The sequence below is a fragment of the Capsella rubella genome, unplaced genomic scaffold (assembly GCF_000375325.1).
Source record: "Capsella rubella cultivar Monte Gargano unplaced genomic scaffold, Caprub1_0 scaffold_5, whole genome shotgun sequence".
NCBI lineage: Eukaryota > Viridiplantae > Streptophyta > Magnoliopsida > Brassicales > Brassicaceae > Capsella > Capsella rubella.
Genome location: NW_006238919.1, coordinates 4739478 through 4763668, shown reverse-complemented (window position 1 = coordinate 4763668; position 24191 = coordinate 4739478). Strand labels below are relative to the sequence as shown.

Genomic DNA, 24191 nt, shown 5'->3' with positions numbered 1-24191 from the left:
TTTTCTTATTTTGAATTTTTAGCATATAATTTGCATTCATATATGTGCATTGAAAACCCATAAAAATTTGAAAAATTTTCAGAAAAAATCTTTAAAAACAGAGTGATCATGTAGCTTGCATTTGCATATTAGGATTGAGTCTATATTGTTTCATGTAGGACTGTTGCATTAGCATAGGGGGCGATGATGAGTTACACCTTGTTGATTTGCTATGATTCACTAGTTGAGATCAATGCCCTGGTTGTTAGCTTTTTGATGCATGATGATTGAACTTGAAGTAAGTCTGAAACAAACTTGGAATTCATGAAGAGCATTCTTGAACTTGGTTGAAACATGTTGTGATATGATCTCATTCCAGAACTTAATCTTGACTTGCAAATATCTGGTTGTGTTTTGTTTGCATGCTCATGGTCACCATATACATATTTGGATCATCTTCCTCCTTTCACCGCTCTTGTTGATCCAAGTAGCTGATCTTTCTTTTGATCAGTTTGCCACACCCACAGCCTATTTTTTTCTTTCAAGCCAATTGATAATTTTTGAGTGGTAGGTCTTTTACCGGATTATGCTTGGGGAGAACGTGTTAGGTATGAGCCGACAGGATTAAAATCTTGAGTAGTTCTGATTTTCACTTTCAAATCAGATAGGAATAGGTCGGGATTCTTACTTGGGTTTGGGATTGGAATGATTGTGGAAAGAAAGAAGAGAAACAGAAAAAGTTGTATCCTTAGGAGGAGAATGTTTTCTAGAAGTTTATAATCTAGAGATTGATTTTTGTGGGGTTAGCATGATATACAGAGAATGGTTCTGGGATGTTAAGAAAGAGAAAAAGTTTTGATGTCTTATAACGTAAGAAGAAAACAGAACCATAGTTAAGAAGAAATCCCATATCCACTAGTATTGATAAGAAACTTCTCCGAAGGCAAAAAGCAAAAAGAAAAAAAATGGGATTGATGTTGAAGGGTAGACATAGGGATCATCCGGGTTTAGATGATTAGGAGTAAGCACTTGGGAACCATTGGGTAGTCAAGGTTTTATTCTTGTATGCATTTGTTGGTCCTTACCTTTAGCATTCTCCCTAAAGCTCAATCCATTCATTGAGAGATCCTTGTCCTGAAATTGTTTAAACCCTCATGATTCTCAAAACCTTTTTCTGCCTAGCCAAGTGAGTTTGTTAAGCCTTGCACAACCAGATTCATATACTTGAATAATGAATGTTAAAAGGAATGAATGATTTGAATGCATGTGTAGATCAAGGGATAGAATCAGTTTCGGATTTGATGAGTTTGTCTAAAGTCGTTAAGTAAAGTTCTCTCAGCATGCATCAAAGACTTAGCAGCCAGGACATTGATTTTAACTGCTCTATCTTGAAAGTTACAGGTTCTGAGACCCCATTTTCAAAACTCTCTTCCACTTTGTTTCTTTTTGCTTTGCTTGAGGGCAAGCAAAGACTAAGTTTGGGGGAGTTGATAAGTCTGTATTTCATCGCTTTTTGAGCATGCATTCATCATCTTTTCAGCATCATTCACTTGTTGATTCGCATCATATTGATCCCTTTCTGCATGTTTTACATACTTAGGTAGGTTTTATGCATATCATGCATATCTTGCATACATTGTGCATATTTGGAGTGTTTCAGGTACTTAGGAGACATGCAGAGCGAAGCAGAGGAACAAGCGTTACTTGACATGCACACGATCGAGTGGGACGATCGAGTGAGAAGCAAGGATGCGTTGCAGTTACATCGACGATCGAGTGAGAAGCAGACAAATACGATCGAGTGGCAGATCGAGCAGAAGGGAAGCGAAGCAGAACCACCTGTCACTCGATGCACTCACTCGAGTGACATGATCGTGCAAAGCAAAGAAGTAGCTGATGGTTTCACAGGTCACTCGACACGATCACTCGACCGACATGACCATTACAACTTTTAAACACGGTCGAGTATGAAATGATGCAGAGAAGAAATTAAGTGTTACTCGACACGCTCACTCGACCGACATGACCATTACAACATTTAAACCGCTTTTACGTTGTCGTTTTATGTTTTAAGTTTTTCCCAAACATTGTTATAAATAGGTCTCATTTGGATTGCCCAAGGGATCGAGTTTATTTTATTAGGTTTTTGTTGTTAGCCACCAAACGATCCTGAGAATTGTAATCGTGATTTCTTTTGAGTCATTGATATTTTGCAGTTAGTTCTTGAATCATTGTTGTTACTCTTCCTTTCATCTTTATTATTATGCATGTTTTGAACGATTCTTGTTTCATGATGTTTAACATGATTTCTGCGTCTGAGTTGTGTTAGGGTTCTTGAGGATGGGATAGATTAGGTGGAGGATGTTAGTTTGCTAGAGTGTTTAAATTAGATTCGTTTTGTTTCCCTTCTGGACTAGAGTTTTATTAGCTAGTTCTTCTCTGATCAATTGGAACTGGGTCATAGACATTTCATACCCGAAAGGTATATGATGAAATGTCTGAACCAACTAGTGCTAGAGATTTACATGCTTAGCCCAAGAGATTGGTTGTCTAAGATGTTTATTGACATTAATGAGCTGTTTCTTTATGCCTGTTTACTGCATGTTTCATCAATGAGAATTGAGATTAGGAAGTGTTGTAAACTTGATAGTTTCTGCCAAGAGATTGGATTGACTAGTATTAGAAGTTCATTGTCTAGGGATTAGAATGTTTGCAGTTTGATAAACACTCGAAGTAGATTAGCATACTCCACCTACATCAATAACCTCATCCTCGGGATCTTCTATCCATTTGTGCTTTCTGTTTAATTCTCTTGTTATTTACTTGGTCTGCTTTGTTTTCTCGCCAATATCAATAATCGTTACGTTTTAGTTTATGCATGGTAGTATATGTTTTACAGCTTTACATTTATCGCATGTTTAACATGTTCGCTTAGGATCACTGAAAACCAAAAATCATTTATGCTTGCTTGACTTAATCATTTCTGATATATCTTGATTGCTAGTATCACACCTGATTGGATTGATACCTATTGTACTGCAATGACATGATAGTACTCTAGGGTAATTGATTAAAAATCCTAGTATCAGAAGTGTAGGGCATCGCCTTGGGGATATCATGGATTCGTAGGGGCCCAAAGTAGGATCGAGACGAGGTGTATTGCTTGCTATTTGGTTTACTGCTTATGGCTTCTAAGCCATAATGCTTATTGATCGTCATTGCTTGTGATTGGGGGTTGGGTTGGGTTATTATGTTAGACATCTCGGACTTACTGAGTAATCTAAGATTACTCAAGATTCTACCAATTTGTTTTGCAGGTAACCATTAGTGGGAAACCTTAGGGGAAGCAAAGGACGTTAGGCCAACCGGGGTAGATTTGCTTGCCTTTGTAATATGTAGTTTTGTGTATAATACATATGACTCTATTTTCCCGATATTAATAAAGCGGTGTTCTTATAAACTCCGTGTCTCCGATGATATTATTAGTCTTGTCCGAACTAACACAACTCGCGCTCGCGGTACGGGTTGCAAAGGCTTAGGCCGTGCTCGGGAGGGACGACTCCTGCTGTTGGACGGCTAGACTGAACAAATTCGTTTTGGGAACCCTGGTCGTCCGGCTGCGGGTGACTAACGTGACACTCTCGGCTCCTTCTTGGCCTAGAACGGGTCGGGGGTGTTACAAGAGTGGTATCAGAGCATGGTTTACTGTGCTCACGGGACGCACGTTTTTCAAACGTTTTATTGAGTAACTAGAGTCACTAAGGCAATTAGGGAACCGGTATGTCCTTTTGAAATTATATAGATGGATAGGATTTACCCTTGGATGTTGGATGTAGATGTCTTGCCCGAAAGTGGAGAGATGAATACTATGGGGTCGAAGCCATTCCTTCCCTATTAGTTATTCATCAAGAAGAAAAATTAACAAGACAAAAGGTGAATGTGAATCCAGAAGATAAACCTTAAGATTAGATTACCCTTACCATTATGTATCGTAACAGGTAAGTATGGGTTCTATCTTTCTCCTTTTTATTGTGTTTTGCGTGTTGATTGTTTGTTTTATTTCAAGTAAGTGTTGGTTTAGTTAGGTGTAGTATATTTGGGGAATGGCAATCCCAAATTTGTCGAGAGTTAGGATATAAGTCTTTGTGCAACCCCAAAGATTTATAATCCTTCGAGTGAGATATCTAGAATTTAGGAAACCATAGTTTTCTAGTAGAAACCACCCTTTACCTTCCGGTGGTGACTTGTGGTGTGTGGAAGTAAGGAATGCAGAGATGGGTAGGTTGTCAGGCAATAGTAACAAAAGGAAAAGTGAAGATTGATAAAAAGAGGAGTCCCTAGTATGGTTGTGATGCCAATAGCTATGAAGGAAGGAACCTTCACTGAAAAATGGAAAAGTTAATAGTAGTATGAAGGATTGAGTGGAAGAAGCGAGACCAGAGTATTCTGAAAGGATGAGTTTCAAGGCGAGGAGAGTATTCATTCTACTCAAAAAAGAAAACTCAGGAGAAGAGTTTATGGTTCGAAAGAAAAAAATCATGAGGATATAATCAAGTGTAAATGAGAGGTAAAGAGGAGTGGAAGGTGTGAACCAAAGGGAATGGTTGCACCATATTTTAGGAAGAGGATGAAGACAAGAATTGACCTGTACAACAAGCCAAAGGGGAGGAGAGTTGTACATAAAAAGAGGCTAATGAAGAAGTGTAATGATAAAGAATAGGTAAATAAGGAGATCAAGATGTTGGACTAAGAGTCAAGAAAAGAGGAAGAAGTGTTGAAGAGTCGAAAGAGGTTGCAAGAAAATAATGGAGTACTATGCTACTTATGAATAAGTTATAGTACCTACAACATGATTGTATGATGGAGAAGTGATAACAAAGATCTATCCGCAGTCAAAATAGGATCGACACAAAGACGAGAAAGAAGTATGAAGACTACCCGAGTAGTGCTTTACAAGAGGAGAGTATTCAGAGTGGTATCAAGATAGAGAAGAGTAAAGAGTTGAGAAAGAATGGTATTAATAATAGGTTTACGAACCTACGAAGAGAACACAAAGAGTATACCACAAAGAAGATGGTTCTTAGAAAAATTGTCTAGTACCACGTAAAGAGGTAGAAGTGGAAAATGTCTATTTGATAAGAAAGGATTTATCAAATACTCGAGACAACAACGACGAGAAAAATTAGAGAATAAGTAAGACAAAGACTTGTAGTGGAGATAAAGCAAAGTAAAGTATAAGTTGCAGTTTCAGAAACTCGAAGATAATTTTATTTTAAGGGGAGGAGAATGTATTATCCCTCACCTGGGCCTAATAATCAGATGGAATGGTCGAAGAATGGCTATCAAAGGAAAATGGATCAAGGCAAAGGAGAAATAATTTTTGGAGTTGAGCCAAAGTATTCTTAGACCAATACAAAGGTTTTAATCGAAGAAAAATCAAAGACTAACGAAGCAAATCCGATTTGGTACGACGATGAAAGTTTTCGGTCGATAATGCATCGATTTTGGACGAGATCGCAAACGCACAAGGTCTTCCGCCTTCGAAGCTGGTAAGTTGCTAGGGTAGCAGCTAAACCAACAGAAATGGATAAGAACGGAAGTAGATAAGGACAAACGGCCGGATAAGCTCAACCAATCTTATCCGCCATGTGTCACCACCCGGAGCCGGATTAGTGTCCGGATGTGTGTCGCGATGCCGTAATGCTTATCCACCACCTCGTGCTTCCACCACCGCCCTAGCCACACTATAAATACCCCCTCCCATTTCATTTTCTCTTCACACCCAAAAATGAATTAAAACCATTCCACGAGAGTGAGAGTCCGAGTGTGACCCAGCTAGTCCGTGGTAGTATCCGAGTAGGATCGCCGAGAGTCTAGAGTCCCTAGTAGCCAAGTCAAGGTAAGTTTCGAAGCTTGTGAGGTGGCACACGACTAGGATTATTTTTAAGTGTTTATGTAAGATAATTAATTCCTTATTTATTTACTTATTTATTTATATTTAGCATGAGGTTATGGATTTATACTTAAAATAATGCTAACATTATATTGGCATTATTTGTGGTAATTGTAAACGGGTGAATGTTCTTGATTGATGAATGTGTGATAGTATAACTTCGTGATAGATAACTGTTATGCTAGCATTTATGCGCATAACCGTTATACTATCGGATTGTTATATTATTTGGTTGGTAGTTATGCTTTAGTTAGATATCTAGCACTAGTCGGATCGTGCTATCCTCGTCGTTTATGGTATGTTAGGTAACGTGATCATATATGAGACTCGGGGCCGGGTCGCGATGGACCGAGTACCTGCATGACGATGTAGAGTAAAGGGATGACAGATCTTCTATAGACTTTATGTTTAGAAGTGTAGGGCATTGCCTTGGGGATATCATGGATTCGTAGGGGCCCAAAGTAGGATCGAGACGAGGTGTATTGCTTACTATTTGGTTTACTCCTTATGGCTTCTAACCCATAATGCTTATTGATCGTCATTGCTTGTGATTGGGGGTTGGGTTGGGTTATTATGTTAGAGATCCCGGACTTACTGAGTAATGTTAGAGTACTCAAGATTCTACCAATTTGTTTTGCAGGTAACCATTAGTGGGAAACCTTAGAGGAAGCAAAGGACGTTAGGCCAACCGGTGTAGATTTGCATGCCTTTGTAAGATGTAGTTTTGTGTATAATACATATGACTCTATTTTCCCGATATTAATAATGCGATGTTTTTATAAACCCCATGTCTCCCATGATATTATTAGTCTTGTCCGGACTAACACAACTCGAGCTCGCGGTACAGGTTGCAAAGCCTTAAGCCATGCTCGTGAGGGACGACTCCTACTGTTTGACGGCTGGGCTGAACGAATTCGTTTTGGGAACCTTGGTCGGCCGGCCGCGGGTGTCTAACGTGACGCTCTCGGCTCCTTCTTGGCCTAGAACGGGTCAGGGGTGTTACAAGTCCAACAGCAGGAGTCGTTCCTCACGATCACGTCCTAAGGCTTTGCAACGCGTACCGCGAGCGTGAGTTGTGTTAGTTCAGAGAAGACTAATAATGTCATGGGAGACACAGAGTTTATAACAACGTCGCTTTATTAATATCGGGAAAATAGTGTCATACGTATTATACACAAAACTACATCTTACAAAGGCAAGGAAATCTGCACCGGTTGGCATAACGTCCTTTGCTTCCCCTAAGGTTTCCCACTAATGGTTATACTTTGATTTTTGAACTGGTTCTTTTGTAATCTTCATTGACATCATCTCTTCCCTTGCAGCTGAAATCCCTTCTTCTACATTTACGGCTCTTTCCACAGCTTCATAGTAGCTTCGGAACTCTACCATATTGAGACGGCTTCGAATGGAGGGACGTAATCCACGAAGGAATTTACGTATCACCACTTGCTCATCTTCTTTACCGTAATTAGTGTACTTTAGGAGTCGGGCAAACTCGGCTTCATAATCTCGAACTTTTCTTCCTCCTTGTTTAAGTTGTAAGAATTGTGTCAGAAATCCATCCAAGTCGGTTCCACGACATAACGAGCTACCACATTCTTCCACCAGGTTAGAGCGTCATACTCTAAATAATGGGCTGTGATGTCCTTTCTACATCCTTCCGGGCATCGGGTTGCTTCAAAATTTCTTTTGAGGTCTTGCATCCATGTATCTACGTCATAAGGATTGGTGCTTCCTGGGAACTTTTATATGCCAATGTTCTTCATCATTATTACCATGTCAAGATACTTGGGTGGCGGTGGTGGTTCTGACTGCGCATTGATTACCATTTGCTAATGTTGCTTCATTTGATCCAACATCCCATACATTAAGTTTATCATCAGGTTCTCCTCCTGCATTCTTGGTGGTGGATTCCCTGGTGCGGGAACTTGTCTTTGAGGTTCATTCCTTGGTAGATTAACGTTTGGATTCATACCTCGGGGATTCTGATTCATCCGAGGCTCCTCTTGAGGAATTTCTTGGGGATTCTCATTCCCATCGGAAACAGACATGGGTCTCGGTGGTGAAACTCGTTCTGGTCTTGGTTATCGAGGTCTAGGCATATTAGCACACCTTTCGGCTATCGATCCTACTGATAGTGGCAAGTATATTGACTTGTTCTCTGCACCATTGCGAACATTTGTGCTACCATCACTAACATTGTTCTGGTATCCAAAGACCCAATTCCCAAATCCAGGTGGCAATTCCCACGACCGACCTCTGCTAAATCCTTGTCCAGACATATGCATGATCACAAAGGGTAAGTCCTAATCCCAACTACCTATAATAAGCATGGACGCGCCAGTTTATCCTAATGCCTTTTTGGACTCTTTTACTCGATAAAACAATTGAAAACTGGTTGGTTCCCATGAGCATCATTAACCATGCTCTGATACCAAACTTCTCCCTTGTCTTTGCTCTAGCTATCATTGTCTTTAACTATATTCTTTTTAACCTCACGATTTCCATCTCATGGGGTTAATCTTGTTGTCCTCTTTTTTTTCCTTTTCTTATTGTGTCTTCACTATACTTGACTCCAATATCTCACTCTCTTCTTCTAATTATCCTTTCCATTGGATAATTATTTTTACTCCTATTCTCTTTGTTTTCTCAACATTAATACTTGATCTTGCTCTTGTAACATTAAAACTTGATCTCGAGCTAGTGTCCTTCTAGTCCCTCCAATTAACTTCCACTTATCTTCCTTGGTAATATTAACTCCATCCTTTGAGTTAATATAAATTCTTCTTGGATCCTTCGATGACTCCATCTTCTCCACTCTATACTTGGTATTACCATTGCTCCATATGTGGAACCACTTTTCTCTCAAGCATGATTAGTGGTCCTCTCTAACAAATTTATTCCTTATTAACTGCTTCATTTGATCGTCATGACACTTCCTCTTGATCACCTCTCATTTACCCTTGGATGTTGGATGCAGATGTCTTGCCCAAAAGTAGAGAGATGAATACTATGGGGTCGAATCCATTCCTTCCATATTAGTTATTCATCAAGAAGAAAAATTGGCAAGACATAAGGTGAATCGAGAAGATAAACCTTTGGATTAGATTACCCTTACCCATTAGGTATCATAACAGGTAAGTATGGGTTTTATCTTTCTCCTTTTTATGGTGTTTTGCATGTTGATTGTTTGTTTTATTTCAAGTAAGTGTTGGTTTAGTTAGGCGTAGAATATTTGGGGAATGGTAACCCCAAATGTGTCGAGAGTTAGGATTTTAGTCTTTGTGACCCCAAAGATTTATAATCCTAAGAGTGAGATATCTAGAGTTTAGGAAACCATAGTTTTCTACTAGAAACCACCCTTTACCTTCCGGTGGTGACTTGTGGCATGTGGAAGTGAGGTATCAAGAGATAGGTACGCTATCAAGCAATAGTAACAGAAGGAAGAATGAAGATTGATAAAAAGAAGAGTCCCTAGTATGGTTGTGATACCAATAGCCATAAAAAGAAGTGAATTGGCGTATTCAAGTAAAGGTTTTGCATCTCTGGAAGCAGTATTCCACCAAAGTTGGTGAAACAATGGAGATGTTTTTGGTCGACATTTCTGTAAGTTACAGTATGCAAAATTGGGATTGTTTTCATTTTAATTTACTTAGTTTGATATTGAAGTTTCTTTCCGTTTAACTTTCACATGGTCATAAGATTGCAGCTAACATCAAAAAGGAGCATATCAAAAAGTTTGAAAATTTTTTGATCCCAAATTCTTGGATCATTATTTCTATTTTTGGTTTAACTACTTTTTATGGTGCATTTAAAATATCGGACATAAAGTTTAAGATTGGTTTCATGTCGAAAACAATTATCACCGCTTCTGAAAACATTTCCGACGACATGTTTCTTCAATTGGCCAGTTACGGTGATGTTCTTGCTGGGAAACAAAACAAGAGTTTGTTATTTGGTTAGAATTTTTTTAGTATTTTAAAACTGAATGAAATGTTTAATTTCTTCTATAACTAATTTGATTTGTTGCAGAATTTATGGGCCAAGTCGATGATTGTGGTGAGATTCAAGATATCCTTACTTCTACTAAGCCTACCAAGAAGATCGACTTTCATGTGAGAAACAAGGAGTAAGCTTACAAATTTTAAAGTAACAATTTTCAATTAGGAATAAAATACTTGGTAACGCATATTTGTAATTGATTACTATTATTAATCATTCGCAATTGTAGGGTACTCGGGTGTTATGTACACTGTGGGAAAAATTTGCTAAATCACTCAGTCAAGCATATCAAGAAGCGACGGATGGTGTTGTAATTTGTTTCATACGATTTGGAAAAGTCAATGTTTTCATCAGTAACATAAAAAATTATGTTACATAATCTTATACATCAAAATATATCCTGCATACAGACTAAAAGAGCATTCCTAGTTACAATCATATATATCTAAAATGACTAATTCAGATGTTTGGAGTGTTTCTAATTCTTATAACACACAATTGCTTACTAATATGGTCATACCAATGATTGAAGACATTAAGAAAAGGTATGTACTCGGATTTGATTGAGATTAGTAATTATCTACGTTAGAAATCACTTATTATTAATACCATTTATGTTTAATTTAATGTAAACAGCCTTACCATTGATGGTTCGGAATTGACTGTCGTGGGTAACTTACACACTACTGTCTTTTTTGGTCGTACTAAAAAAGAAGACATCGATGAGTTTCCCGTCATGACTATTGAGGAACTGCTTCAAGCAACTGAGGTTTGTTTAAATTTTCGTTTAACAATTACTAATATGTTTTATCTAACATATATATACATCTCACATTTCCATTTACACGATTGTTGGTAGGATCGGTTCGCACTCTTTGTACGGTTAAAGAAAATGATACCGACTATTCTTGGTTCTATTATGCATGTAAAAAATGCAACAAAAAAACTACCAAGGAGGATGTCATTAAGCTGAAAGATGTTAAGGCAAAACCTATACCAAGATTTTGGTGTGAGGTCTGTAAAGATTACGCTAAAGGCGTCTCTCCAAAGTGAGATAATTCCTGATCAAGTTGATTGAATTTATTTTCTATTCATCTTTTTAACCATTATCAAATTTTTAGGTTTTGGATTCACCTTAATGTCATTGACCATACTGGTGAGACTAGAATTATGATGTTTGACAGTTTTGCTGAGGATATCGTTGGGACGGCTGCTACTGAAATCATACCTAAAGGATCATTTGATCTGGTATATTATATAATAACATCTATACGATTAAATAAAAAGTTTACTATCTTCAATCATTACTAACTCAATGCTTATAAAGTTTGAAGATCCCACAGATTTGCCAGATCTGATCAAAGCTTTAGTTGGGAAATCTTTTGTTTTCCTCCTTTGCATCGAGCCCAAACATATTCATGGAAAATGTGACATTTATAGGGTTGCACAAGTTGCTGAGGGGAAAACAAGATCTGTCCCTGAAATATCCTTATCAGATACATATTTTGATCAATCATCAATTTACTCGGCTGACCAGGTTAGTAGTAGTCTAAAAAAGTCAATTAAAACTATAGTAATGTCAAAGCATTATGCTATATACATTTTGTTTATTTTCGCATATCATCTCTTACATATATTCTATTTTTAGGGTTCTCTCATGATAAGCGATGGTGTAGAGACGTCTGAAGTAGGTATCTCAACTTCCTCAACTCCATCATCAAAAAAAGATTCGACTAGCATGAAAGAAGGAGATGTCCAGTCATCAACATCCAAAAGGCAATGTTCGAAGATGGGTGTACTAGATGATGTCAAGGTTGCTACAAAGGATGATAAGGAAAAACATAAACTTGACTAATTTACTTTTTCAGTTTTACAAACATTAGGTTTTGTTTTTAATTTTTCCTTCCAGAACTATTTTCTTGGTTGTTTTTATTTATTTATTTGCTATTATCTTTTGCTTGTATATATTTTTATCGGTTTTAATATTTCAAAATTAGTTTAAAGTATTGGTTTTAATGAAAATTAAACCAAAAACGAAGGCCCAACATTAGCCCAAATTCATAAACGATTAGCTTATACAATGATTACTTCCGATCAGTTCAAATAACATACAAACGAAAAAACCAAGTTCCAATAAACTTTGCATAGGAAAAATAAAATAACTCATGATTATCATCACTCTATCCTATGCATAGATTAGTTTTCAGTTTGAATACATCTTTTAACCCATGACAATTAACAAAAATCAATAGGAAAATACTTGATAATTGTAGGTTGAGTTAAATTTTTGTTTCTTTGTAAATCCTCATTAATGAATACATCATTTTATTATATACTAGCAGTTGACCCGCGCCGCGCGCGGGAGGTTTATATTTTCTTTTTGTTAATTGTGATATTTTATTTTATTTTTAATTGATTTTCAAAACATATTATAATTATTTTCTCTTTAATTATTATTTTTCATTCTCAAATTTGGATTAAAAGCATTTGATTCAGTTTATGAAATATCATTTTTCGATCATGTTATAAACTAATATTTCACTTTCAATTTTATTTTATTTTCTCTTTAAAATTTTTATATACAATTACATAAATATTTTTTTATTCTTCCATAAAATTTAAAATTTACTTCCAATCTAAAACTCAGTAACACATATAAAATTTTAAACTATGATCAATTTAAAATGAAACTTGAGTTATATTATTACCGCTAATAAAAAATATTCAATTATTGTTTTTTTTTATTTTAACATTTCATTTATTTTACATAATTTATTTTTATTTATATAAACTTTCTATTAATTGCCGACAAAAAAAAACTTTCTATTAATTAAATAAGTAACATAAATATGCATTAAATGAATGTTTTCAATTTATTTTAATGTAAAAAAAAAATGTAGCTTAGGTAGATGCTAAGGTGGCATCATGAGAAGAGAGAAAAGCTAACTTTATATATATAGATTACTATTATACTTACCAAATATTTATAGGTTTTGACATTCACTTTCATGCAGACCCATATATATATTTATGAGACAGCTCATAGATCATTGAAAGAATCAAACTATTCTTTACCAACCTTACATATGTTTACCAAATAGTCAACATTTATACCGAAGATAAAGTCTATGATGTGATTGATATGGAAACCAGAAATAATGAATATCTTTTGTATTGATCTCAATTGACTCTAAAATATTAAAATATTGCGAAAACACATTATTCTTTTCCTATTAACCAGCGGAACGATACATATCAAAAGTCGCATATATTCACTATATTAAAAACCTTTTTCGACTTCCATTAACATAACCTCAAAGAAGACGAAACTATTCAACCCTAACTCCATCCTTAAAAATAATCTTTCCAAAACTTAATCATCTCTACCATGAAGGTCGATGCAGTAGCTGATTTAACCCCACAAGGTAGTGGTGCCATTATAAGGCTCAAGGTTTTAAATACTTGGCTTTCTCGTGATTTCTTTAGCAAGAGGGTTATGGTACTCGCTGATATAAAGGTAATTCATTTCTTAAAATTGGCGTTAAAATTAGTTTATTAGTTAGATATTGGTGGATTAGTTTAGGTTAAGAAAAAGGAACAGTTTTTGTAGGGTGATGGAATAGAGTTAACAATTCCTCCCGGCTTGAAGAATCCGGAAGTACCACGACAAGTCTATGATGGTGAGTGATATTTTTTAAGGGACTTCAAAGTCATCCCGGCTATTCGTAAAAAGAGTAATACAAATCATCCGTACCAGATTAAGCTAACCGAGAAGAGTGATATGATGGAGATTAGTCCTGATTCATTGAAGAAATTTTACCGGTTTGAAGATTTCTACCATGTTGCTAGAGAGTTGCTTCCATCTAACAACTCTTATGGTTGGTGCTTTTTGCTTTTATTTAGTTCTACAGAACAAAAAGGTAATCTTACAACTATATTATCCATTGAATAGATTGCACTTAGTCATAAGTTTTGGTTTTGTATGGATGTTAGATTTCTATAGCTGCATTGTTGATGTTGGTCAAGTGAAAGAAGAGGATTTTACTGACAGTAAAGATGGGATGACTACTAAGATCAATGGTTTAGTTATCAAATTGATCAATGGGAGGTAATCTTTGTAGTAACTTATTTAACGACAGGATTACTAATTCATTGATGATGAGAAGTCTTAGTTAACATGTTACATCTTTGCAGGAATAAACAACTTCTATGCCATATAACCTGTGGTGCTGTTCAATACTTCAATAACCTGTGGCAAAAAGGTGGTTTCCATCTGACATACAAAACGGATCATGTGTTTTGCATCTTTCGTTTCTGGCGGGTGTCTAAGTATGAAGGTAAGTTTACTAAATTTGTATTACTGCAGTTCTTAAGGTTTCTAACTGACTACAGTTTGTAATAAACGAAAATGAACATTGTAGGAGTCCCTTGCATTACCAATGATACACATATTGGTAGTGGAGCAACTAGGATTTAACTTAATCCTCAAGAAGAAGGTCTCCAAAGTCATCGTACCATGTAAGTTCACTTATGTGTCTTTTCGTGTTTTTATGTTTATGATAATATTTTTTCTAATAATCTGACTTTCAATTCACATTTCCGAGTTCGCTGCTCGGCATTATTTTAGAAATCAAGCATGAAAATGAAGCCAAGGAACGAAGAATGAAGATCCAAAGTCGTCCTTCTATGTTTTGTAATTTTTTTTTTTGGTTTGCTAACTGATAAATAGTTGTCAAATATTTTGGAAAACAAGTTTAATTAAATGACTAATTATATAAGCTTTTAATTTTCAGTAATGTACTTCCAATTTATTGTATAAACACATCGTATATGTTTAACAAAATTGTCGTAACATTCTTAAAAGAAATGAACAAATATTTATAAGAATTCTTAAGTCATTCCGTTTTGGTAAATTTGAACTTCATTTTTCTTATATAGAGACTTGAATTAATGTTGCATCAGTAAATTTAAAACCTTGGAATTCCATTAATCATGTGAATCTTAATAAAATAATGGGCCTCTTAAAAACCTAAAAATGAAGTTTTGGCCCTTTAAGAATTTGATGGCACTTTATATTACCCCCTTCGATTCAAGTCTTAACACATAAGGCCTAGCAACATTTTTTAAAAAACCAAAATAGGCTACTTATATATTATTCAGTAGTATATTCTAATTGGGCATACAATATGACAATTAATACTATATACTGAATCAGTTTACAAGGTTATAACGCGAATAAGGTTAAAATAAGACCCCATACCCTCAGTGACCATTTAGAAAACCTAAAATGTTAGAATTGTCCATGACATTAGTCATTTGAAGATTAACAAACTTATGTGCCATTAAGTGTTCAAAAGGAAAAGGCCTATCAACAATTTTTATAAATTTTGAATGGGCTACATATATATTAATCATGTGTATATTCTAATTGAGCATCCTTTTTCTATATTAACCATCAACACTTAATTACGAGAATCGATACGATAATTACTGTATCGATAAACGTAATTGCCGTTTTCCAAATATGAAATGATTTACCTCTACACTTTTTAGTTTTGTCTAATTCAATTAACAAAGAATAAAATAAAAATAAATGATCTTCTTTTATGTACTTCCATTAACACCACTTTCCTGAAACGAAATTGATCTTAGGGTCAATATAATCTTCAATATTTTTACCTTCAGAAAGTAACTACAGTAGAACCATGCCAAGAGTTTATGTCTCCGATCTAACTCCAAAAAGGAAAGATTGGGGGATAAAAGTCAAGGTTTTGAGTACTTGGATAACTTCTGATGAGATGAAAAAGAGGGTACTTATTCTGCCTGACGAGAAGGTATATATTGTTAAATCTTTTATCTACAAATACATCTTTTTAATTTAGTTTTATCAAATTAGGTTCTATTATTTACTGGAATTTTCGATATAGGGGGTAGAATCGAAATGACTATACCTTCTGATCTGAAGAACCCTATGATCATTAGAGACATATGTGATGGAGATGGTTAGACATATGGGATTTCAGATTAATAACTCCTCTGTTGAGACAGAGAAACACCAACCATCGTTATCAAATCAAGACCATAACCAAAACGCAAATGTGGTGGGAACTATCACATGAAGATAAGCTTTACTTAAGGTTTGAAGATTTCACCCATGTTGTTAAAGAGTTGCTACCGTCAAACAACTCATACGGTATGTTTTTGTGACCAATATGTTTTGTTTCAGATTCTGCATAGAACATAATGTCATATATAACAGAGCAAAATGATTAGTTTATTTATCCCCTTTTATAGATTTCTATGGCTGTATAGTTCACATCGGTGAACTAAATCATCGAGATTTTGTGTTCAATGTCTATGGACAAACTTCTAATGTCACTGGTGTTGGTGTAGGAATTAGCACCAACGACATACCGGCCTAAGCCAAGACGGAATCGAATTAAACCAATAAATCGGGGAATCCCGGTATATTGTCTAATTAATGCAAAGGGTGCTTCATTCCTAAAATGGAATGTACGACCTCGGATCATTAGGGTTTCGAAAACCCTAATCGAATATTTATGACAATATCTTCTGAAAATCTAAGGAAAATGAGCATTTATTGTAACCCTAAATCTCTTGTATAAATAGAGAAGATGTCTCTATTCTAGGGCATCGATCATTTAATAACAAAAACCCTAGTTCTTCACTTGTTCTTGAGCAAACCCTAAATCGTTCATTTCTAGGTCGAATCAATCCTTCCAAATCCGTTTTAATCGAGTTCTTGAGAGATTGTTCAAATTGAATTTATTCTCCTTTTTTTAATAAATTCATTGTGTGAACCCTTGGTTCAACAATTGGCGCTAGAAGGAGGGGGGGAATTTTTTCCTTTTAGAAAGCATTTTCAAAAGTAACACTTCTCTCAACTCGGTTAACGAAGCAATCCACCTTGAGATGTCTCAGCAGCTCAGCCCTGTTGACTCACGTCCAAACGAGGAGCCCGACGAGGAGCCCCGTACTAACGACTCGACCTTCAACGAGAGGCTCGAAGAAGAAGTCCGTTAAATGGATCTCCCGGTGCCAACCGAAACCACCGAGCATCCTCAAACTGGCGAGGTGGAAGGCGACACGATTGCCCCTCGAAGGTCCGAAGGTCAGCCCACGGACGAGCCACAACTCGCTCAGGTCGCTCCAGCATGCCCACCTGTTCAGCAAACCGTATCCATGGACGACCTGCGCATAGTATACGGAAGCATGACGAAAGATATCTACGACCGAATCGCGGCAGCCGACCACCGGATGAATACAATCATTCGCAATCGCACGCCGGAATCTAACGCGCAAGATGTAAGTCTCGACGTCCCCGCCCCCAGTCGGGTCGGAGGATGCACGGTACGTCCCCCAGTACCAGTTGGCCGCTCGTGCGTAAGACCTTCGCCAACTGGGACTCGACCCCGAGCATTGGTAACAGCATCCAGCCAACCTGCGGATCCGCCTAGTTCCGGGCGTAACCTGGATCTGGAAGATCTGTACGCAAGGATAGCCGACATAAACTCTCATGTCCATCGAGTCTCCAGCTCAGCCCCTGAAATCGACCGTATGTTCGAAGAGACACAGCGAACTCCCTTCACGAGCCGCATCACTCAAGCCCGAATTCCGCATATCAAATTCAGGCTGCCGACGTACGACGGGGACAAGGATCCACGCACCTTTATGACGGCGTTCATGGCCGCAGTCACAAAAGCACACTTCTCCGACGAAGAGAAAGATACAGGACATTGCCAGCTATTCGTTGAAAGTCTGACGGGCAATGCCCTTACCTGGTTTTCTCGGCTTAGCCCGAATTCGATCGATAATTTCGCCCAGCTATCGACCTCGTTCCTCCGACACTAGCGGCATTTCATACAACCCGGAGCGTCCAGCATCGATCTCTGGGACACAACTCAGGAAGCCGGCGAAACTCTGCAGCAGTACTTGGTGCGATTCAAAAATTTGCTGGCCAAAGTATCAGTTCCAAAGGATGCCGCTTTGGCCGCATTTCGCAAGGGGCTCATTCCAGGATCGTCCCTACGAAAGGACTTGGCCATCCGTGAGCCGAAAGATCTCGACGACGCACTACGCAGTTTTTGAAGAAGAAGATGCCAAACTAGCGGCGAAGTCTGGAGCAAACCGTCCTGCACCCCGAGACCGAAAACGTGAAGACTACCGGGAACCACGTAAGCACTATGAGGGAAAGGACGCCTCGCGCGGTGCAATTAGCGCGATCTCAGAAGAAGCCAGTAACCAAAAAACGTCGTCCAAAGAAGCGTACTGCACTTTCCATAAGTTCGCCGGACATTCAACCGAAGAGTGCAAGCATCTCTCTAATTACCTCCTCGATAAATACAAGTCCAGCGAAATAGAAGCGGTATTCCAACCCAAAGAATACAGAGGACAACGACCTGACAGAAGGCGCGGACGTGGTCGAGGCCGAGGCCAGGCGACGCGACAATACCGAGAGGACGGCCCCGATCGGCGAGACCGGTCTGATGAGAGGCGAAGTCCCGAACGGCATAACGATGAAGAGGGAGAACTGCCGGGACGGATAACCATGATACTGGGAACGCCTGAGGACTGCAAAGACTCGGTCCGGGCCCTCAAAAAAAGAGCTAGACAGGTGTGCAGCTTGCATGTCGCACCGGAGGACGAAGTGCCGGCTGGCGAACTTATCACATTCACTTCCGACGATGACAAGGGAATACAACACCCCCATAATGACTCCATAGTCGTGGAAGTAACCATGGGTAATTACGATGTGGAACGCGTTTTAGTCGATACCGGCAGTACCGTCAACGTGCTATTCTTAGGCACCCTAGCCAAGATGGGGATCTCAGAATCCGAAATAAAACCGAAAGCTCGAACGCTAACCGGTTACGATGGTACGACCGGTCTCGCAATGGGGGATATCAAAATCGAAATGAAGGTCGGAGGAGTGCAAAGAAGCTCAAGTTCACGGTAGTTGACGCCCCACTAATCTATAATGCGATACTCGGCTCCCCTTGGATTTATGCCATGAGAGTCATTCCTTCTATTTATCATCTGTGCGTGAATTTTCCTACGGCAACCGGAATCTATATCTTGTATGGCGACAAGAAAATGTCACGGAACTGCTGCATTATCGAAAAGAAGCAGAGAAGGGACGACCTCGCATAGCAATTACAGAGCGGAGAATGCAGCGACGTTCTCCAAAAACCGGCGCGCGCATCCCTCCAATCTGCGAGTTGCCAGGTTATCCAGGTCAATATCGACGAATGCGATCCCTCCCGAACAGTGGGCGTTGGAGCCATGCTAGACGACCCGATCAAGCATAAGCTGGTAACTTTCCTGAAGACGAGATCGTACACGTTCGCATGGTCAACTAAGGACATGATCGGAGTAGATCCCGAAGTAACTTGTGGACCCCACTTTCAAACCAGTTCGCCAGAAAAGGCGCAGACTGGGCAACGAACGAGCCCAATCAGTTCAAGACGAGATACAACGACTGTTAAAGGCGGACTTTATCATGGAGGTATAATACCCGGAGTGGCTGGCGAACCCGGTTGTCGTCAAAAAGAAAAACGGCAAATGGAGAACGTGTGTAGATTTTACCGACCTGAACAAAGCCTGTCCCAAAGACTCTTTCCCGCTCCCACACATAGATCGCCTGGTAGAAGCAAGTTCGGGGAATCAATTGTTATCATTTATGAACGCCTTCTCAGGTTATAACCAGATTATGATGCACGTTGCTGACCGCGAGAAAACGTCCTTCATTACGGATAGGGGAACATATTGCTACAAAGTCATGCCTTTCGGTTTAAAAAATGCGGGAGCAACCTATCAACGCCTCGTAAACCGAATGTTCGCCGATCTCCAGGGACGGACAATGGAAGTGTATATTGACGACGTGTTGGTGAAGTCGTTAACGGCAAAAGACCACGTCCATCATCTCACGGAATGCTTAGATCTTCTCGAAAAATACCGGATGAAGCTAAACCCAACTAAGTGCACATTTGGAGTGACATCCGGGGAGTTTCTGGGGTACATCGTGACCGAACGCGGGATCGAGGCCAACCCAAAGCAGATAACGGCGGTTTTGGAGCTCCCTTCCCCAACTAACAAACGCGAGGTTAAACGTTTGACAGGTCGGATTGCAGCTCTCAATCGCTTCATCGCAAGGTCGACCGACAGATGCCTTCCCTTCTATCAACTATTCCGAGTAAATCGAGATTTTCATTGGGACGAGCGATGTGAAGCGGCTTTTCAAGAGTTGAAGACGTATTTAACCAGCCACCCCATCCTAGTAAAACCCGAGAACGGCGAGGTCTTATACCTTTACGTTTCGGTCTCTAGCACGGCAGTAAGCAGCGTCTTAGTCCGAGACGATCGCGGTGATCAGAGGCCTGTTCTCTACGTCAGCAAATCTTTGAACGATGCCGAAACACGCTACCCAACATTAGAGAAGTTCGCTTTGGCCGTCATCGTCGCCACCCGGAAGTTGCGTCCGTATTTCCAATCACACGCGATCGTCATCTATACCGATCAACCACTTCGGACAGTGCTGCACAGCCCCATGCAATAAGGAAGAATGGCTAAATGGGCCATCGAACTAAGCGAATACGATATTGAGTACCGCTCTCGCCCCAGTCTGAAATCGCTGGTTTTAGCGGACTTTATCGTCGTGCTCGCCCCAGAAATCGTGGAGGACGCATCAAAAATCGAAAGCTGGACCCTCTATGTCGACGGATCTTCTTGCAACCAAGGATCCGGAGTAAGAATCCTCTTGCGATCACCAACAGGCGAGGTTCTGGAACAATCGTTGAAACTCGGTTTCAAAGCATCCAATAACGAGGCCGAGTACGAAGCTCTACTCGCGGGAATACGACTTGCTAGGGGCATCGGAATAAAACATATCCAGGTATTTTGCTATTCACAACTGGTCGTAAGCCAATTCAGCGGAGAATTCGACACCAAGAACGAGCGGATGAGTTCTTATCTGGCGTTAGTCCGATCCGCCTCGGCCAAATTTGATAGCTTTTCCCTCACAAAAATTCCACGTTGCGACAACACTTCGGCCGACGCCCTCGCCGCCTTAGCTTCGAATGCGAATCCGGACCTCCGCCGATCCATCCCCATCGAAAGTATCGATCTACCGAGTATCGCTCAACCTCATGAGATCAACCTCATCATGAACGACCTGATCCAAATGGAGATCGACCCAGTTGAGAACGAGCCTCACGACGAGGAAGCCCCCCCGGTCGATTGGCGGGAAGATATCAAACTCTACATACAAAGCAGTCAGGTCCCTGAAAACCGGTGGCAAGCTCGACGGTTAAAAGCCCGATGCGCCAATTACATTCTGGCCGATGGAGAACTTCTCCGGAGAAGTTCCAATGGAACTTTCCTTACTTGCGTCGATCGAGACGAAAGCGAAAGAATTATGGGCGCGGTCCACGAAGGAGACGGCGGGAACCATTCAGGAGGACGCGCGTTGGCCTTAAAAATAAAGAAAGACTTCGAGGCATTTGCCCAAAAGTGCGAAGCTTATCAAAGGCACGCCACCTTAAAACACGTACCTCCCGAATCGCTCTCTCCCGTGACAGCACCCTACCCTTTCATGCGATGGGCCATGGACATCACCGGACCGTTTCCTCCTTGCCGCACTAAAAGATTTTTGCTGGTGCTCACCGACTTTTTCACCAAATGGGTGGAGGCGGAATCATTCAATCAGGTCAAGTCGGGCGACGTAACCGGATTCATCTGGAAGTACATTATCTGCCGACACGGTATCCCCTATGAGATCGTCACAGATAACGGATCCCAATTCACTTCCTACCTAACCAAGCGTTTCTTCAGAAAATGGCACATCAAACTCAGTACGTCAACCCCGCGATACCCTAAAGGAAACGGCCAGGCCGAGGATACCAACAAAACTATCCTCGACGGCATCAAGAAAAGGTTAGGTCGGAAAAAGGGACTATGGGCCGACGAACTCGACGGAGTATTATGGTCGCATCGCACAACTCCGCGACGCGCAACCGGATTTTCGCCGTTCGCCTTGGCTTACGGTGTTGAGGCAATGGCGCCTTCGGAGGTCGGAATACCGACGCTCCTGCGAACAATGATGATCGCGGACCCGGAGTTAAACGAAGCTCGGCTCCACGATCACCTCGATTGGAGTGAGGAATTACGAGATCAAGATTTTGCTGGTGCTCACCGACTTTTTCACCAAATGGGTAGAAGCGGAATCGTTCAGTCAGGTCAAGTCGGGCGACGTAACCGGATTCATCTGGAAGTACATTATCTGCCGACACGGTATTCCCTATTAGATCATCACAGATAACGGATCCCAATTCACTTCCTACCTAACCAAGCGGTTCTTCAGAAAATGGCACATCAAACTCAGTACCTCAACCCCGCGATACCCTTAAGGAAACGGCCAGGCTGAGGCTACCAACAAAACTATCCTCGATGGCATCAAGAAAAGGTTAGGTCGGAAAAAGGGACTTTGGGCCGACGAACTCGACGGAGTATTATGGTCGCATCGCACAACTCCTCGACGCGCAACCGGATTCTCGCCGTTCGCCTTAGCTTACGGTGTTGAAGCAATGGCGCCTTCGGAGGTCGGAATACCGACGCTCCGGCGAACAATGATGATCGCGGACCCGGAGTTAAACGACACTCGGCTCCACGATCACCTCGATTGGAGTGAGGAACTACGAGATCAAGCAATGATCCGTATACAAAACTACCAGAACTCGGCAGCAAAGTATTACAACAAGACCGTCCGGGAACGCCGTTTTAATGAGGGCGACCTGGTTCTGCGAGAAGTTTTCGAAAACACCAAAGAGCTCAACGCCGGAAAGCTCGGAGCAAAATGGGAGGGCCCCTATATCGTCGCACGGCGAGTTCATCCAGGCGTCTATGAACTATCGACCATGGAAGGACAGCGAGTGCAACACTTCTGTAACGCGGCCCACCTCAAAAGGTTCTACTATTAGGTCGGGAATCCGACCACAAAGGCAGATGGATGCCTCACTCGGGAATCCGAGTCTTTCATTTGATGTACTGTGAACTACGATTGGCTTGATACTCGAAAGAGGTACGTAGGCAACCATGATACATGGTGCAGCTAACAAAAAAAAATATATAAAGTAATAATGAACGCGCGATTGTCGTTAACGATCCCGTTTTATTTGATAAAGTTTGTTACAAGGAGAGTACACTCTTAGGCAAATACACTCTTGGGCAAATACACTCTCGAGCCAAAACAATAAAAAAAAAAAACAAAGGGAGAAGAAGAAGCTCATAATGGCCACTAGCCAAAGCGACCGACTTAGCCCCCCAAACCGACGAATTCGGGAAACAGGTCGGTGTCGCCGTCGTCCAACTGCGGAAGAGGATACTCCTTCTCCTCTTCCGCCCAGAAGGAACTTGCCTGCCTCGCCAGTTTGATGATCTTTCTTCTGATCGGCACCCCCTCGGAAACCATCAGCAGAAGGAAACTCTCAACACCTTCCGCACGAACCCTTTGATTAGTGACTTCGGCCGCACTATTGAACGCGACAATATAGTCGCACAACCGAGCAATACGAGCGCGATATCCCTCTAGTTCTTCGCTACGCGTCCGGCTCGCAACGAGAGGCCCATCAAACGAATCAAGGTCCCCTTCTCGAAGCCGCGAGACTTTGATACGTTCAAGAGAGGATTGTAGGTAGTAGAACTGACCCGATGACAGCGCACGTTCTCGAAGGGTATCGTCGAGGCCACGCTCCAAAACGGATTTCTCTATGAACTCCTCAACCCCGAGATATCGTTCGAGGTCGGCCTTCGGATTTTGACGCTCCCAAAGTAACCGGATGTGCATGCTTAGCCTGCAAATTCGGGCCTTGTAAACCTCCGCATTGGTCTCATCTTCATTAAGTTGTTCTACCGGACGGCGACCTCCGCGGAGAAAGGGATCGTTAGCAGTCCCTCTAAAAGATCCGGCCATTGAGGGAATCGCTGAGTGATAATAAAATAGATACCAAAAGCAGGATATTTATAGCCAGAAACCGCATTGAATGCCAGCTATTTCCCAACCACCCTCATCCGAATGACCATACACTGAAGAGGCACGCATCACCATGTCAATTGGGACCAAGCGATCGCGAATCTCGAGATGGCTCAGAGTGACGACCCGTCAAATCACTCTTTCGCAGTTTCCCAAAAAAAAAAAAAAAAATAAATATAATAATATAAATAGATATATATATATAATAAT

General features: G+C 40.3%; 2 protein-coding genes across 2 annotated transcripts; both read left to right on the top strand.

Annotated features, from left to right (window-relative positions):
- Positions 1-10444: 10444 nt before the first annotated feature.
- LOC111830606 lies at positions 10445-11789 on the top strand. The gene is made up of 6 exons (XM_023783089.1): positions 10445-10479; positions 10571-10703; positions 10889-10983; positions 11056-11182; positions 11262-11471; positions 11583-11789. The coding sequence occupies exons 1-6, from the start codon at positions 10445-10447 to the stop codon at positions 11787-11789; spliced, it is 807 nt and encodes a 268-aa protein (XP_023638857.1).
- An 8727-nt stretch (positions 11790-20516) lies between these two features.
- On the top strand, positions 20517-22929 carry LOC111830605. The gene is made up of 2 exons (XM_023783087.1): positions 20517-22223; positions 22372-22929. The coding sequence occupies exons 1-2, from the start codon at positions 20517-20519 to the stop codon at positions 22927-22929; spliced, it is 2265 nt and encodes a 754-aa protein (XP_023638855.1).
- Positions 22930-24191: the final 1262 nt, after the last annotated feature.

Bases quoted from the DNA above. Each gene is read 5' to 3' on its own strand.
- LOC111830605 (XM_023783087.1), top strand. From the start codon at position 20,517: ATGGCTAAATGGGCCATCGAACTAAGCGAATACGATATTGAGTACCGC. The intron at 22,224-22,371 runs GTACATTATCTG...GGAAACGGCCAG, and splicing joins GTAACCGGATTCATCTGGAA to GCTGAGGCTACCAACAAAAC.
- LOC111830606 (XM_023783089.1), top strand. From the start codon at position 10,445: ATGGTCATACCAATGATTGAAGACATTAAGAAAAG. The intron at 10,984-11,055 runs GTGAGATAATTC...TCAAATTTTTAG, and splicing joins GCTAAAGGCGTCTCTCCAAA to GTTTTGGATTCACCTTAATG. The intron at 11,472-11,582 runs GTTAGTAGTAGT...TTCTATTTTTAG, and splicing joins CAATTTACTCGGCTGACCAG to GGTTCTCTCATGATAAGCGA.